The sequence below is a fragment of the Octopus bimaculoides genome, chromosome 30, assembly GCF_046866305.1.
Source record: "Octopus bimaculoides isolate indiv1 chromosome 30, ASM4686630v1, whole genome shotgun sequence".
Taxonomy (NCBI): Eukaryota; Metazoa; Mollusca; class Cephalopoda; order Octopoda; family Octopodidae; genus Octopus; species Octopus bimaculoides.
In genome coordinates, this window is record NC_142957.1 from 1,179,020 (window position 1) to 1,195,460 (window position 16,441).

At 37.7% G+C, this 16,441-nt stretch overlaps 1 protein-coding gene across 2 annotated transcripts in view; it reads right to left on the minus strand.

Annotated features, from left to right (window-relative positions):
* LOC106881167 (uncharacterized) overlaps positions 1-16,441 on the minus strand; it is a 106,982-nt gene that overhangs the window by 35,706 nt on the left and 54,835 nt on the right. For both annotated transcript variants that reach the window (XR_016239249.1, XM_089346520.1), the window contains exons 17-23: positions 14,530-14,601; positions 12,225-12,296; positions 8,841-8,912; positions 5,893-5,964; positions 4,583-4,654; positions 3,542-3,613; positions 1,983-2,054 (exon numbers count right to left, since the gene is read on the minus strand). Coding sequence is in view for 1 of the 2 variants with exons in the window: in XM_089346520.1 (XP_089202646.1) it covers positions 1,983-2,054; positions 3,542-3,613; positions 4,583-4,654; positions 5,893-5,964; positions 8,841-8,912; positions 12,225-12,296; positions 14,530-14,601 (504 nt within the window). In the remaining variant the exon portion in view is untranslated. The remainder of the gene's footprint in view (positions 1-1,982; positions 2,055-3,541; positions 3,614-4,582; positions 4,655-5,892; positions 5,965-8,840; positions 8,913-12,224; positions 12,297-14,529; positions 14,602-16,441) is intronic.

The following is a 16,441-nucleotide window of genomic DNA, read 5'->3' on the forward strand; positions in this document are numbered from 1 at the left end:
ATGAACATGATATTAATGCTGATGTTGGTGGTGATGTTCTCTGTTGGTGATGGAGATGACGGTTTTGAAGATTGTAGTCCGTTGGCACCTCACCAAGTCGGAGCGCCTCCTCTTCACATTCATGTGGACAGGTTCGTTCGGTGAGGCGTCCGTGACTATTGATGCGCAGACATACGCTGAGGATACGGTATCTCCAGATATTCTGCCTAAACGGAGAACAGGTGTAGTTGCCGTCTGTCAAACAGGCACTTTCCCAACTTCTCTGCTTTACTAAGCTGCAGTCCTAGGTCGAGAAGAAACCCAGAGAGAGAGAGAGAGAGTGTGTGTCTGGCATCTGGAATGTTGCCAAGCACTCACCAGTGCGAAAAATCGGTCAGTGGAGAATCAACGGTTCAAATTATGTAGAGGGTTACCGGCGAAAAAGTACGATGGCGCACTCGGAGAGACTCTGGGCATCAAGAAAGTCGAACTGACCGGTGTGTCCCTGAGGACGTTTGAGCCGGGGCTGATGAATAACTTCCAGATATCCCTCACTTCGCAGTGCTACCAGGGCGCACCGCCCATCCGAGATAAACTCTGCAGGCACGGAGGTGCTCTCACACGAATCTGCCCTCATTGCACACAGAGCGACAAAACCGTCCTGCAAACGCTCGTTCAGTGTCAGGTAATACTGACTTGTGGAGTTGTGTCGAACAGTTGCTGTTGCGTGCAGGATAGATCTGTCTATAGGCCGAGTCCATAGTGAAGACCGACCCGTCGCTTTCTTTGGCCGGGAAGGGCCGGGATATTTCCTCTGTGTGGCAGCAGTAGTAAAAGAGGTTGTGTATTGGAGCAGGTTGCAATGTCTAGAGACAGACTTTTCTCTTCGGCAAAAACCCTCATCAAATATTTCAGACTTCACTTGGAAAGAAGATGAGAATGTATAAAGAAGTGATGACCCCCATCACATTTGCTGAAAGGTTTGAATGTTGCTAAAATGGTCCGCCTGAGTGGTTCTGCTCTAATGCGTCTTTAGGGTGGTGAATTTGAGGAGGAAGGTTTTACCCTTCCAAGTACAATCGAAGCATCGACGTGGCTCAGGATTAGGGGCTACCTGAGCAAACCCTGGGTGGTCATCACCCCTACTGGGGAAATTTCGTTGTAATATTTTTCTTGACCCCTGGTTTTGTTATTGTTTTGTAACTGTATACTCGTAGTTTTGTGAAAAAGCCCCACAATCCCCATCTACTGTATTGTCCCTTATACGTCGGCACTAGTGGCTAATAAATGAAATTATTATTATTATTATTATTAATAGTAGTAGTATTAGTAGTAGTATTAATAGTAGTACTATGTCTTGCTGCTGTTGCAGTTGTCGCAGCTGTTGTTTTTCTTGCGGTACATGAAGGAGGATGTGATGGTGACGGGGAGAAGGAAAAGTAGGAGGAAAGAAATGATCAACAGAGAAGAAATTTATGCAGACGTATATTTTGTGTTGTAGGAGTAAATGATAAATATATAGAAAAGCGTAAAATGAATTACTCTGAGTTGAAAAGTGGAGCAAAATTTAAACATGTGTAATGTAATTCACAATATATGATTAGAACGGAGATCCATGAATGGTAATCAGCATTGATCGAGAAGTAAACATAATAAATAATATACAAAAAGGGATATACAAACAGAAGTCGTACACTGGTGTACGGCCATTCATACTGAATTACATAGATTTATTTATAGATGCACATGCATACACAAAATCATATTCATTAAGTATCAGACACTCATACATAAACCCAGACGCTGATAACCACACACACACACACACACACACACACACACCTCCTCAGACATTAACCCAGAATTGCATATTCCTGGGGAATGCGACTGAGTATATGTAATGCGTCAAGGAGATTGAGAGAGAAAAAGGAAAGCATGGAAGGAATTAAATGTTTAGAATTATATTGTCAAAAGAAGAGAATCAAAAAACTAATGCAACTTACAGAGTCCTTAAACTGGGAAGATTTTGAAAAGATCCAACTTCTAATTCATCTATTGCATTTCTATACAACTCTCTGTAACAAAAATGTGAATCGTGAACAAACGTATAGAGGTTCGTAATGTATATACAAATATAATGCCTCAAAAATTAGGAAAGTATACGGCGATGATAACGGAGTAGACGATGATGATCATGATTCCATTGGTTGTGGTGGTGTTGGTGGTGATGTTTGTGATGGTGGTGATGGTATGACAATTTGGAGGGCGAGGACGGTTTTAATTTAGTGTTCAAGTTGATCAGGATGCTAGGTGGTGGTAGTGATGATGATGAAGATGATGATGATGATAGTGATGATGATGGTGTTTGTGGGGGTGGTGTTTAAGATAATGATGTCGATGAGGAAGGCTATGGTAATGATGATTTTGATGATGGTGATGGTGAAGCAATTATGTAGCTGGAAATATTTTCACAGAAATAAAGAAAGTAAATCGTTAAAAGTTGGAAGGTTAGATATATTTATATATGAGTAAAGTTGCTTTAACTATACAATTAGAAGATTGAGGGGCGACATTCATCGTTCATCTAAAGGCGGTAAATGTACAGACTTCAATACAAGTTGATACACTAGTATTAAACAAGCCATAACCAAACCATAAACACATATATATATATACACATACATGAAATGTGCTGCTTCAGCAATCCCACACGCTTATGTACTAACACGCACATACATAAAGACTCCCTAAAACACACAAGCATACTCACATCGACGAACATTCAAAATCGTTCACTTACAGCTGTGGAGGTGGTTTGAGGATGTAGATAGAGACAAAGATAAAGAGCGCAATAGAATGGGGTGGCAATTAAAAATTATAAATACGACGGCAATGAAATACTATCAAGAATGATCCAAATCACTATTCTGTTAAACTAGAAAATTTCTGGAAAATTCTTCCTTCAATTTTCTAGATAGCATTGTCATACAATATGCTTACTGTCATCCCAAATATAATGCAGTTTTTATACTACTTAATTTTCATAAATAGTATAAACAAAGTTCTCTTCTAGTCTAAAATATACTCTCCTTCATTTTCTACAATGCTCTTCCATCTATCTGACAGACCTCTGAGGCCCCTATCCGAAACTTCACTTGTCCGCAACGAAAAATACTCCTCCAGTACTGTTCTGATCTCCACTAAAAAATTCAAATGTTTTTCCCATTCAAATGATTTCGACGAGTGCAGAATAACTGATAATCAGATGTGCGAAATATACATCCACAAGGGTTATTCAGGGATGTTATTTAGATAGATCTACAGTTAAACACCGTATGTAATATACACACGTACGCTCACATCCATTCATCCACACAGAGAAATATATACAAGCATGCACTAAATGTTTCCCCTCAAGTATCACGATCTCACAACTCAGAAATGGGCCCACAATCACATTCACATATATTCACAATCTATAAAATGCATTTGTACAAAGACATTCCAGATATAGAAATATATGGTCAAAGAAATAATAGAAACGTAGGTCGATTTAACTTACAGTGTTGCTAAACTGGAAAGATTTCCGAAGGTTCCTGCTTTGATTTTCTTAATTTTGTTATAGTTCAATTTCCTGGAACATTACAGTGAGTTAAAAACATTTATGGAACACATTTGTGTGCTAAGAATTGGATGATGGAAGAGATGAAAAGTAGATTACCATCATGATGAACCTCATGATGATGTTGTAGACAATGTTGGGTGGGATAGGGTCAGTGAAGAATATGATAATGTGGCAGAGGAGAAGAAATTATTGTGGGAGAGTTGATGGTCATGTTATGATGCTGATGATGGGATGATGTTAAATTTGATCATTGTAAAGTGGATGAGAATTCGCAGGTTTTGTTGTGATGAAGTATATGATATTGATGATGATGTTGGCGTTGTAGATTGTGCATGTGTAAAAGAATAAGATTAAGAAGAAGAAGTAGAAGAAGAAGAAGAAAATGAAGAAGAAGAAGAAGAAGAAGAAGAAGAAGAAGAAGAAGAAGAAGAAGAAGAAGAAGAAGAAGAAGAAAACAAAAACAACAACATGTAAAGAATTTGTTTAATTAGAACGGAGAGCCATGAATGGTAAACAGCGTTGATCGAGAAGTAAACATACGAAATAATATACAAAAGGATACACAAGTGAAGTCGTAAACTCGTGTACGTTCACTCATACTGAAAGACAGACTTATGTACATATATACAAAGATTATGATAAATGATATACAATAGGACATACAAGCACAAGTCGTACACTCGGGTACATTCAGTGATACTGCAAGACACAGACTTACATATGCGCATACATAGTCCAAATCATATGCATTAATTATCAGAAACTCATGCATAGACTCAGAAACTGAGATTCACACACACACACACACACACACACACATTTCCGAGGTATTCACAAAGAATAAATAGTCCAGTGGAAAGCGACTGAGTGTATATGGTGCGTCAAGAAGAGTGAGAGTAAAAGGAAAGCATGGAAAGACATGAAATGTTTAGAATTATATTGTCAATAAGAGAGAATCAAAAATTGAATGCAACTTACAGAGATTCTAAACTGGGAAGATCTTGAAACGATCCAACTTCTAATTCACTGATAGCATTATTATGCAAAGTTCTGTAACAAAAAAGGGAGGCGTGAAAATATGTGCACAGGTCCGAATGAAATGTAAAATATATTGCCTAAATTTGAGGAAAGTGTTGATGATGCTGATGATGATGGTGTAGATGTTGATGGTGGAGATGATGATGGTGTAGATGATGATGGTGGTGCTGATGTTGATTTATGATGGTGATGGTGGTTGACGTGATGTCGGTTGTGATGTTTGTGATGGTGGTGATGGATGAGATCATAATTTATTGTTCAAGTTGATGATGCTGATGCCGGTGGTTGTGGCATTGATGATGATGATGATGATGAAGGTGATGATGATGATCAGGATGATGATGATGATGATGATGGTGGTGCTTGTGTTTATGATAATGGTGTTGAACACCTTTCGTCTTGATAAGAAAGATGGTCGTTTTTCTTTTAGATCTGACGTAAGCCACTCAAGCTGCTTTCACTAGATAGTCTTCGTCATTGTTTGGCTTGGGTTTAAATGTCCAAAGTGGACTAGACAAATCATATCCCACCAAACAAATAGTAACTCCTTAAATGGGGGAAGATCGTCTTTAAACCTGGGGTGTCGGTGTTTCTCCATATTCAGGGACCTTTGAGCGTGATAGGCTACTCTACCCGAAGGAAATTCTAACTGGGCCCCAACTGCGAGGTCATGCGCTGTTTATCTTGATATGAGATCACCATGTCGTGCACATATTGTTGTGATGCAGGTGCCTGGTGTACCCTTATCAGACGGGTAGTCATGATGGGTATACTGGGCGTCGTATATTTTACTCCAGAAATAGATATAGAAGGATATGAAGGTGAAGAAGAAGTGGAAAAAAAAAATGAAGGAGAATAGCATCATCGACAACAATAACATCAGCAATGACAACCAAAACAACTAAAACGGTTAAAGAATATTTAAAAAAATTTTAAATCACCTGGTGCAAAAATATACATCTACAAGGGTTATTCAAAACTGTTAATTAGATTCCATCTACAGTTAGACACCGTATGTAATGTACATACATACACTCACATCCATTCATCCATACAGAGATGCATACCCATGCATGTACCAAATGCTTCCCCTCAAGCATCACGCTCCCATATATCGCACATCTCGTAGTTTGGCTCATACTCACGTTCACATACATTCACAAACTGTAAATTGCATCTCAGGAAAGACATTACAGATTTAGAAAGACATCGTCAACGAAATACGATAAAAGTAGGTCGATTCAACTTACAGAGTTGTCAAACTGGAAAGATTTCGGAAGGTTTTTGCTTTGATCTTCGCAATTTTATTACTGTACAACTCCCTGGAACATAACATTGAGATAAGAACATTTATTGAAGAAATTTATTATCTAAAGAATTAGATGATGGAATAGATGAAAAGTAGATTAACATCATGATGGACTTCATGGCGATGTTGTAGATAATGATGTTTTGTATGGGGGCAATGATGAGTAAGATGATGTGGGAGAGGAGAAGACATAATTTTGGGAGGGGTAATGATGACCTTATGATGTTGGTTGTGAAGTTGGTGGCGTTGATGATTGTGTATGCGGAAAAGAGAAGAATGAGAAAACGAAGAAGAAGAAGAAGAAGAAGAAGAAGAAGAAGAAGAAGAAGAAGAAGAAGAAGAAGAAGAAGAAGAAGAAGAAGAAGAAGAAGAAGAAGAAGAAGAAGAAGAAGAAGAAGAAGAATTATTAGATTAACAATCAATTGAGGGTGACAATATTTATTTTAAAATGTACAAATAATATATGAGGTGATGTGAAAACGTTGGAAAGAAATGGCATGAATAGAGGGAAATCTAGGACAAAAACAACGCAATAACACCCACACCCACGCTCTCTTAAGCACACTCACACACTCTCACACACATTCGCATTCACTCATACATTTCCCACGTTATCGTTTTTAAGACTGAATGAATCCTTCACAACTTTGTAATTGGTTGTCATATTCCCTCTTGCCCCATCAATCCAGCCAACGTTTTACACTACTACTACTACTACTATTACTACTACTACTACTAATAATAATAATAATAATAATAACAATAATAATGACAATTATTATTATTATTATTATTATTATTCAGCAGGCTTATTTCTTTTACGTGATTTCACTGCACTACCGAGCGCTGTAGTTTGTTGTGATGCTATTACTTTTACTTTATTGAAATGGTTTTACGCAGCATGTGTGAGATGCCTAGTGGTGCTATTTTCAGTATGTTATATATATTTGTTAGTGTTGGTGCTTTTGTCATGCGCCTACTATGATGGAATTGTTTCTATCTTTTGAGACTCCGCATTCAGCTTACGTCTATTTCCAGATCATATTATTTTGAAAATTTCTCCATTTCTTTCAGAGGAACATTGTCATCTGTTGGTATTGATACATCGATTAGAAAGCATTTTCTTAATGATCTCTGACAACTATATCCGTACTATTGGCTTGAATTTCTATATCTGTGTGCATTGGCATATCCTATTGTGTGGTTGCTTTCTTAGTGTCTACAACGATTTTCCTGTTATTCTTCCATAGTTTTGGTATAGCTTCCAGTGTATATAGATCCCATCTCAGTCGTGTCTGAAAATATTCCTCCTTAGCCATAACTGTTGATCCTTGTCCATCTCTACATATTCTGCAGTTACTTCTTGTGATTCTTTTCATTATATGTTTTTAATAATTTCTGGTGGGGAAGCGTTAGTCTTGTGCCCCAATTTAAAAATCCTTCAGTATTTAAAAATCCTTCAGTATTTAAAATCCTTCAGTATTTGATCTGAGTCCTGAGCTTCTCAGCCATTGTTGTAATGTTGCTTTCTCTATTTATTTTGCGTTCAGTTTAACCCAGTATTTGCTATCAAGGGGCTTTTCTTGCCTTCGTGTTATCATAATCCGCTGCTGCTACAGTTTTAATTCGGATTTCTGTTGCTTTAAATCTTTGGTTTTTTCTTCTTTTTCTTCATCGTTGACAGGTAGTATGACTTCTTTTTTGTATTTGTCAGCTTCCTTAAAGATTGCAAATAGGTTTTTGGTTTGCTCGTGTTTTGTGGCTATTTGTATTAGTTTTCCTTGCTTCTGAAGTAGATATTTTTGTAGTCCTATGGTGGTTATTATGTAAAAGTTTTCTAGCTCTCTGCCACCTCCCATACGTTGTATATATAACCTTTCTATGTCATATTTTCAGTGGTGCATTCTAAATCCTGTCATTATTTTTCTGCTTTTGCTCTCTATTATGATTAGTTCATTTACGGTGCAGCTAAATATATTGTAGCTGTAACTTATAACTGGGACAGCTAAAGCGGTGACAACAATAGTGATGTTCGAGGTGGTGGAAATATTAATACCGGTGGCATTGGAAACTGCAAAGCCTGCGACACAACAAGTAGTGTTATTGTTTCCGCAACTGTTTCCTCGTTGTTTTGTGTGAAATCCCCACTGCCCCCGTCTGCCGTATTGTCCCCTATACGTCGGCACTAGTGGCCAATATATGAAATTATTATTATTATTATTATTATTATTATTATTATTATTATTATTATTATTATTATTATTATTATTATTATTATTATTGTTGTTGTTGGTGTTGTTGTTGTTGTTGTTGTTGTCGTTGTTGTTAATAGTAGTAGGAGGAGAAGGAAAAGAAATGATCAACAGAAAAGAAGTAATTTATGCAGATGCATCTTTCTCGTTTAGTAGCAAATGATGAAGAAATCGAAATGTGTAAAGTAAATTACTCGGACTTGGCAAGTGTAGGAAGCTTCAAAATATGTATAATGTAATTCACAATAATTAATCAGAACGGAGAGCCATGAATGGCATTCAGCGTTGATCGAGAAGTAAACATAATAAATAACATACAAAAGGATATACACATGAAGTCTATACCCTCTTGTACATTCACTCATACTCAAAGACACAGACTTACATGTGCACATACATACACATAATCATATACATTAATTATCAGAAAATCATACGTAAGCCCAGACACTGATATTCACACGCACACACACACAAGCCTCAGACATTCACAAAGAACTGCATATTCCTGTGGAAAGGGACTGAGTGTATATAGTGCGTCATAGAGATTGAGAGAAAAACGAAAGCATGGAAAGGCGTTAAATGTTCAGGATTATATTATCAATGTAAGAGAATCAAAAAAACTATTGCAACTTACAGAGTCTTTAAACTGTGGAGATTTTGAAAAGAGCCAACTTCTAATTCATTGATAGCATTATTATACAACTCTCTGTAACAAAAAAATGAACAGTGAAAAAGTGTATACAGGTTCGTAATGAAATATAATACATAATGCCTAAAAAGTTTGGAAAGTAGACGCTGATGGTGGTGGTGTTGACGGGGCGGATGATGACCATGATGATGGTGGTGGTTGTCTTGCTGTTGGTTGTGATGGTAGTGATGGATATGATGATCATTTAGTGTTCAAGTTGATGATGATGCTGATGCCGGTGGTAGTGGTAGTGATGATGATGATGAGTTTGATGATAATGATGATAATACTGTTCATGATGATGGTGAAGATGTTGGTGGCGTTGGTGATGTTTATGGTAATGGTGTAGATGAGGAAAGTTATGGCAATGAGGAGTTTGATGATGGTGATGGAGAAGAAATTATCTACCTGGAAATATTTTCAGAGAAATAAAAAATGTAAATGGTTAATAGTTGGATGGTTAAAGATATTTATATATGAGTAAAGGAACCTTAAAAATATAGTTCCAAACTTTATGGGCAGCATTCAATGTTGGTCCAGATTTCAACGCAGTAAATGTTATACAAACATGAATACTAGTTGATTCACTTATATTCAGACACCCACATACAAAACATAAACATATGTATACACGTACACTTTTACGTACCAATAGACACATATTAGAACTCACAAACAAACACACACACACACACACACACACACACACACACACACACACACACACACACACACAATGACAGACATTCAAAATCGATCACATACAGCTCTGTTGAGTGAGTGAGAATGCAGAGATTGACAAGGAGAATGATCGCAAGAGAATGGGATGGCAATTATAAATTATAAATATTACGGCAATGAAATACTATCAAGAACTATCCAAATTACAATTTTGTTAAACTAGAAAAGTTCTGGAAAATTCCTATTTCAATTTTCCTGATAGCATTGTTATACAATGTCCTGCAAAATGAAAATTAAGTTGAGAGGAATGTATTGGGTCATCCCATATATAATGCGTATTTTTTATACTTCTTCAAAATTAAGATAAAGAACTTTCTTTTTAAATCTAAAATATAGTCTCCTTCATTTTCTACAATGCTCTTCAATCTATCTGGTAGACGTGCAAGATCCCTCTTTCAAACATCACTTGTCCGTAAGGAAAACTACTCCTCGAATACTGTTCTGAAATCGACTACAAAATTCTCATTTTTTGCATCCAAATGATTGTGAAGACTGCAGAATCACTGATAACCAGTTGTGGATGTGTCCGGCAAAAATGGTGTATGTGGATTCCTTTCCCATTCAGAGTGATTTAGCCTTAGGAATGTCATCCTTGCTGTATGTTGCGGAGCAGTATCCTTATGGTAGAACAATTTTCGGCTTGATAACAATGACGATCGTTTTTCTTTTAGAGATGACTTAAGCCGTTCAAGCTGCTCGCTGTAAATATTCTTTCTTTTCTTTTGGTTTGAATTTAAGTCTTCAAAGTGAACCAGACAACTCATATCCCACCAAACACATAGTAACACATTAAGTGGGTTAAGACATTCTGTAGCCAGGGGTGACCGCGTTTCTCCTTTTCCTACCCATTGTCTTCGGTGCTTGATATTTTTGTAGAGAATTCATTTCTTGTCACCAGCAACTATTCGGTCTAAAATGATTCTTTCGTCAGACCTGACAGCAAAGAAGGGCACACATTCGCTGTCTGCGCGCGATCAGCGTCGGAGAATTTGTGAGGAACCCATTGACCCAATTTGCTAACATTTCCGTTGACACGCATGTGTCGATGAATGGTTGAATGACCAAATGCAATCGTCACTGCTAGTTCCTCAAGTGATACGATGGGATTTTTCTCTACCAGTTTTTGCAGATCGTCCTCGTCGAGCATCTAATTATAGGGAAATAATTAGATGAATGTGGAGAAGGAAAGAAAACGACAATTATGATAAGGAAAATACGGTGACGATGATGATGCTGATGGTGGTGGTGGTGGTGGTGCTGCTGCTGCTGATGATGATGATGATGATAATCGTTGTGATGGTGACTATGATGACGCTGATGGTGATGGTGATATTGAATTTGCACTTTCTATTGTGTTGTTGCCTTTATTGAACACATGATGTAGAATCTGCTCCCTTGTCACTTCCATTATAGCTTTGAAAAAAAAACCTTTTAAAATCGAAACTTGCACTAAGTATAAGTCAAAGGTGACATTACTATCTGCTCTTATATTAAGGTGATGCAAGTAATTTATCCCGTCCCACTCCGACATTTAGTTCATGCAATTGAAAAAGCTGTATTATTAATGGGAAGATCCAAAAGAAGTGGGTTTCGGAATAAATATTATAAATTACAGCGAAATAATTAGGTGAGTGAGGATGACGATGAAGATGGTGGTGGTGGTGATAGTGGATATGATGACAAGGCAGAGGAGGACGAGGTAGGAGATGTTGTTAATGTTAATAATGGTGATGATGCTAATGGTGATTATGGCGGGGATGATGAAAATGGTGTTGCCAGTAATAAATGTATTGATGACGAAAATTTTGGTGATGATGATAATTGTCATGATAAGCATAACGATCGTGATGCAGATAAAGAATAAAAAGGAGAATTAGTAAAAGAAGAAGAGAAATAAAAATGAAGAAAAATAGAAGAATAGAAGAAAGGATGATAAAGGAGGAAGAGGTGAAGCAGAAAAAGAAGAAGAAGGAGTAGAACCAAAAACGTAGAAATAGAAGATGAAAAAGATACAAAGTACAAGAGGATTTAAAAGAAAAGAGAATTGGAGGAAAGATTTGAAAAAGTAAAAGGAAAGAAGTAATAGTAGAGAAAGAAGAATAAATAGAGAAAAAAGACGAATAAATAGAGGAAGAGGAGGATAAAACGGAGAAGAAGACGGAGGAGAAGGAGAGGAGAAGCTGAAGAAGAGGAAGAGGCAGAGAAGAACAGCAGCAACAACAAAAGCATGAGAAAATTTAGAAGGAGGAGATGAAGAAGCTGAACAGAAGGTGAAGAATACGAAGTACAAGCTAAAGAAAAAGAAGAGGTAGAAGAAGAAGACTGAGAAGGAGAAGAAAAAGAAGAAGGAAAACAACAAGGAGGAAGTGGAGGAGGTAGACAAGGAGATGGAGGTGGAGGAGAAGGAGAGGAAGAGCAAATAGAAGAACAAGGTGGAGAAGAAAAAGGAGAGGAAGAAGAACTAGAAATATAGACAGGAACAGAAGTAAATAAAGGTGACAAAATAGAAATTGCGTCTATGCAAAGACGTTACAGATTTAGACAGATATCGTCAAAGAAATACGATAAACGTAGGTTGATTCAACTTACAGAGTTGTTAAACTGGAAAGATTTCGGAAGGTTTCTGCTTTGATTTTCTTAATTTCATTTCGGTGCAATTTCCTGGAACATAACATTGAGTAAAGAACATTTATTGAACAAATTTGTGTCTAAAGAATTGGATGATGGAAGAGATGAAAAATAGATTACCATCAAGATGAACTTCATGATAATGTTGGGTTGAATGAGGGCAGTATTGTGCGTGATGATAGGGGAGAAGAGAATAAATAATTGTGGGAGTGGTGATGATGATGTTAACAATATCGATGGGGTTTAGCAAAGAAGTAGCCTTATATAAAAGTAGAAAGGAGGAGGAGCTAGTCGCTATGTAAGACGAGGATATTTGTAATGGCATTGCAATCGACGAGCTAGCAGCGAGAATGACTTTCGACAAATTCTCCAATGCGAAACATGAAGGTTGCATTGTCACAGCTAAGGCGCACGCTCTGAGAAGCGAGAGGACCGAATCTGTTCATTGGGCCCGCATGGTGGAGAGGCAGAGTGGTAACAAAGCAACAATTTCGTCTATGATGAACGAAGACGGACATGAGCTAAGTGATTGCAGGCAGACGTGTGAGGCCTTCCACCAGCACTATGCTCAGTGGTTCGATGGGAGTATTGGGTCAGAGACGGTAGAGGTTTTCTGTCCGAACCTCGACGGCATGCCACCCCTCTCCACGGCCAACGTTGAGCGCTGCGAAAGGCAGATAACATCGGCCGAAATACATAAAGCCCTTGTGGGCTGCACGAGGCGCAAATTACTCGGTTTGGATGGTCTGTGCTACTAGATTTATGTAAATATAATCATATGCATTATCAAATCTCATACGCTGATACTCTCTCACACACACGCACAAACACACACACACACGCACAAACACACACATGCGCACGCACACACCTTGTCAGACATTCAAAAAGAATTGAATATTCCTGTGGAAAGCGAGTAAGTATATACAATGCGTCAAGGAGAGTGAGTTAAAAGAGAAAGCATGGAAAGACATTAAATGTTTAGAATTATGTTACATTTGGAGCGGATGAGGACAGCAGTCGACAAACTGTTGCGTAAAGAACAAGCCGGATTTAGGAAAAACCGTTCATGTGTAGATCAAATTGCCACTCTTGACATCATCTTAGAGCAAAGCGCAGATGGGAATGCACCGCTTCATATTAATTTTATAGATTTCGAAAAAGCATTCGATAGTGTAGATTGGGAAGGCTTATGGAGAATTATGCAGCACAACGGCATACCAGACAAGTATATATCTATAATAAGAGTAACTTACCAAGGAATGTCATGCAGAGTCTTGATTGGAAACGGAGCTACGGATAAATTCGAAGTAAAAATGCGAGTTCGACAAGGCTGTATACTTTTTCCCTTTTTATTTCTACTAGTTATAGATGGGATTATGAAGGAAACTACGATTGAAAGCCAAACAGGCATTGAATGGACAGATGCAGAAGCCCTAGAAGATCTCAACTTTGTAGATGATATAGCACTATTTTCACAAATGCAAAATAAAACGTCAAAATTAGAAGCAATAGCTGCCAAACGAGGATTGAAAGTCAACCGCGACAAATCAAAAATGATGCGCGTTAATGAAGAAAACATTTAGCGTATTAAAGTAGAAACCGGTGAAGTAGAGGATGTAGCCGAGTTTACGTATTTAGGTAGTAAGATAACGTTCTCAGGCGGCACCGACGAAGATATTAAGACGAGAATAAGTAAGGCAAGGACCGCTTTTCACCCGTTAAAAAAAGGATGGAACGCAAGTGAAATTTCAATAAATAACAAAACAAGAATTTTTAACACTAACGTAAAAGCGGTGTTATTGTATGGGGCTGAGACATGGTGCACAACAGTTAAGTCAAATAAGCAAATACAATCATTCATCAACAGATGCTTGCGTAATATACTTAAAATCAGATGGCCCGAACACATAAGCAATATGGAGCTCTGGTAAAAGAACGAATCAAGTTCCGATTAGAGAGCAAATATTTAAGAAAAGTGGAAGTGGATTGGTAGCACAATTAGAAAGGACACACCAAATGTAGCGAAAAGTGCTTTACAGTGGAATCCGGATGGATATAGAAAGAGGGGTAGGCCTAAGAACTCGTGGCGTAGATCAACACAAAGGGAACTAGAGAAAGGGGGACATTCACGGAAGAGTATAAGTACAGAAGTGAAAAATTATGCGACATGGAATTCAATTATAAGTGGGCTATATTCCGCGTTGGAGGGTTAAAGGCAAGAAAGGATGTTAATAATAGAGAATCAAAAACTAATGCAACTTACAGAGTCGTTAAACTGGGAAGAGTTTGAAAAGATCCAACTTCTAATTCATTGATATCATTATTATACAACTCTCTGTAACAAAAAAAAAGTGAATCGTGAAACAATGCATACAGGTTCGTAATGAAATATAAGCTATAATGCCTGAAAATTGAGGAAACAAGACGATGATGACGACGGAGTAGATGATGATGATGATGATGATGATGATGATGATGGTGGTGGTGGTGATAGTGGTTGTCGTGGTGTTGGTTGTGATGTTTGTGGTGGTGGTGATGGCGGTGATGATAATTTAGTGTTGAAGTTGATGATGATGATGCTGATGCCGGTGGTGGTGGTAAAATTTAATAATAATAATAATAATAATCTGTTGTGTCTGGGGAGAGTCATTTTCGTATCGTGCCTTAAAATTTAACACACTCACCGTTAAAATTTCCACTTATTGCTTATTTTTATTTTCCTAAAATTTTCGTTGCGTCTTGCAACATTTTCAACCTTTTCAACGTGACACTCAACGGTGATTGTGTTAAATTTTAAGGCACGATAAGAAAATCACTCTCCCCAGACACAACAGAATATGCTTCAACACACGAAATAACATAAAAAATCTTGCAAACCAAATCCAAAAACGAAAAATATTAATAATAATAATAATAATAATAAATGCCCGGATTCAGTACCAGGCAGTGGCTCTCATGGCTTCTGATCTTAACTGATTGGAAGTTTTATCATGTACATTGTTTTCTCTTGGTATGAAAGATGGGCTACAGCAAATATTCTGCTTAATACCAGATTTGCTTGTCAGTTGTTTGACTTTAGCCAGTTGAGCATGTCCCTTTGTGGCTGATGATATGTCCATCTCTGATCATAAGCAGAAGTAATGGGGGAGCATCATAGCCATGTGTTGAGGGAAATTCTTTGGGGGTTTGAATAATTCACCTTTGGAGACATGGGTGCTTTGCTCAACATCCTTAAACAAACCGTATTCAGGGACCTTTTGACCTGAAAAAATACTAACTGGGCTCCACCTGCGAGGTCATGTGCTGTATAACCATGTCACACACATGTGGTTGTGATGCACGTGCCTGGTGTACCCTTATCAGATGGGTAGTCATGATGGGTATAATGGGCTTCGTATATTTTACCCCAGTGTCACTTTGATGCCATGCACTGCTTTCTCACGTAGAAGTAGAAGAGGTAGTAGTAGTAGCAGTAATAGTAGTAGTAAGAGAAATGAAAATAAGGAAAAGAGGCAGAACAAGAATATGATGAAGTTGATTAAGAAGATGAAGAGCAAGAAGGGGAAGAACAAGAAGAAAAGGATAAACTGTAGGAGAAGAAGAAGAAGAAGAAGAAGAAGAAGAAGAAGAAGAAGAAGAAGGAAAAAAGAAGAAGAAGAAGAAGAAGAAGAAGAAGAAGAAGAAGAAGAAGAAGAAGAAGAAGAAGAAGAAGAAGAAGAAGAAGAAGAAGAAGAAAAAATATAGAAGCAAATTAAGTAGAGGAAACACAAAAAGAAGAACTAGAACGAAAAGGCGAAGTGGAAGAAGACGAAGAAGGAGGAGAAGGAGGAGGAGATGTAGAAATATAATATGAAAAAGATGCAGACGAAGGACAAGACGATAAAAAAAGAAAAGAGAAATGGAGGAAAAATTTGAATACGTAAATAAGGAAAGAAGTAGTAGTGGTGGGGAAGGAAGAATAAGTAGAAAAAGAAGACGAAGAAATAGATGAAGAGGAGGAGAAGAAGGAGGAAAAGAAGGAAGAGAAGCTGAAGAAGAAGAGAAGGGGGAAGAAGAACAGCCACCATAACAACGAGAATGAGAAGAAGGAAAAGGAGAAGCTGAACAGTAGGTGACGAATACGAAGTACAACACGATGCAAAAACGATGAAGAAGTAGACGGTGGTGGAGGAGGA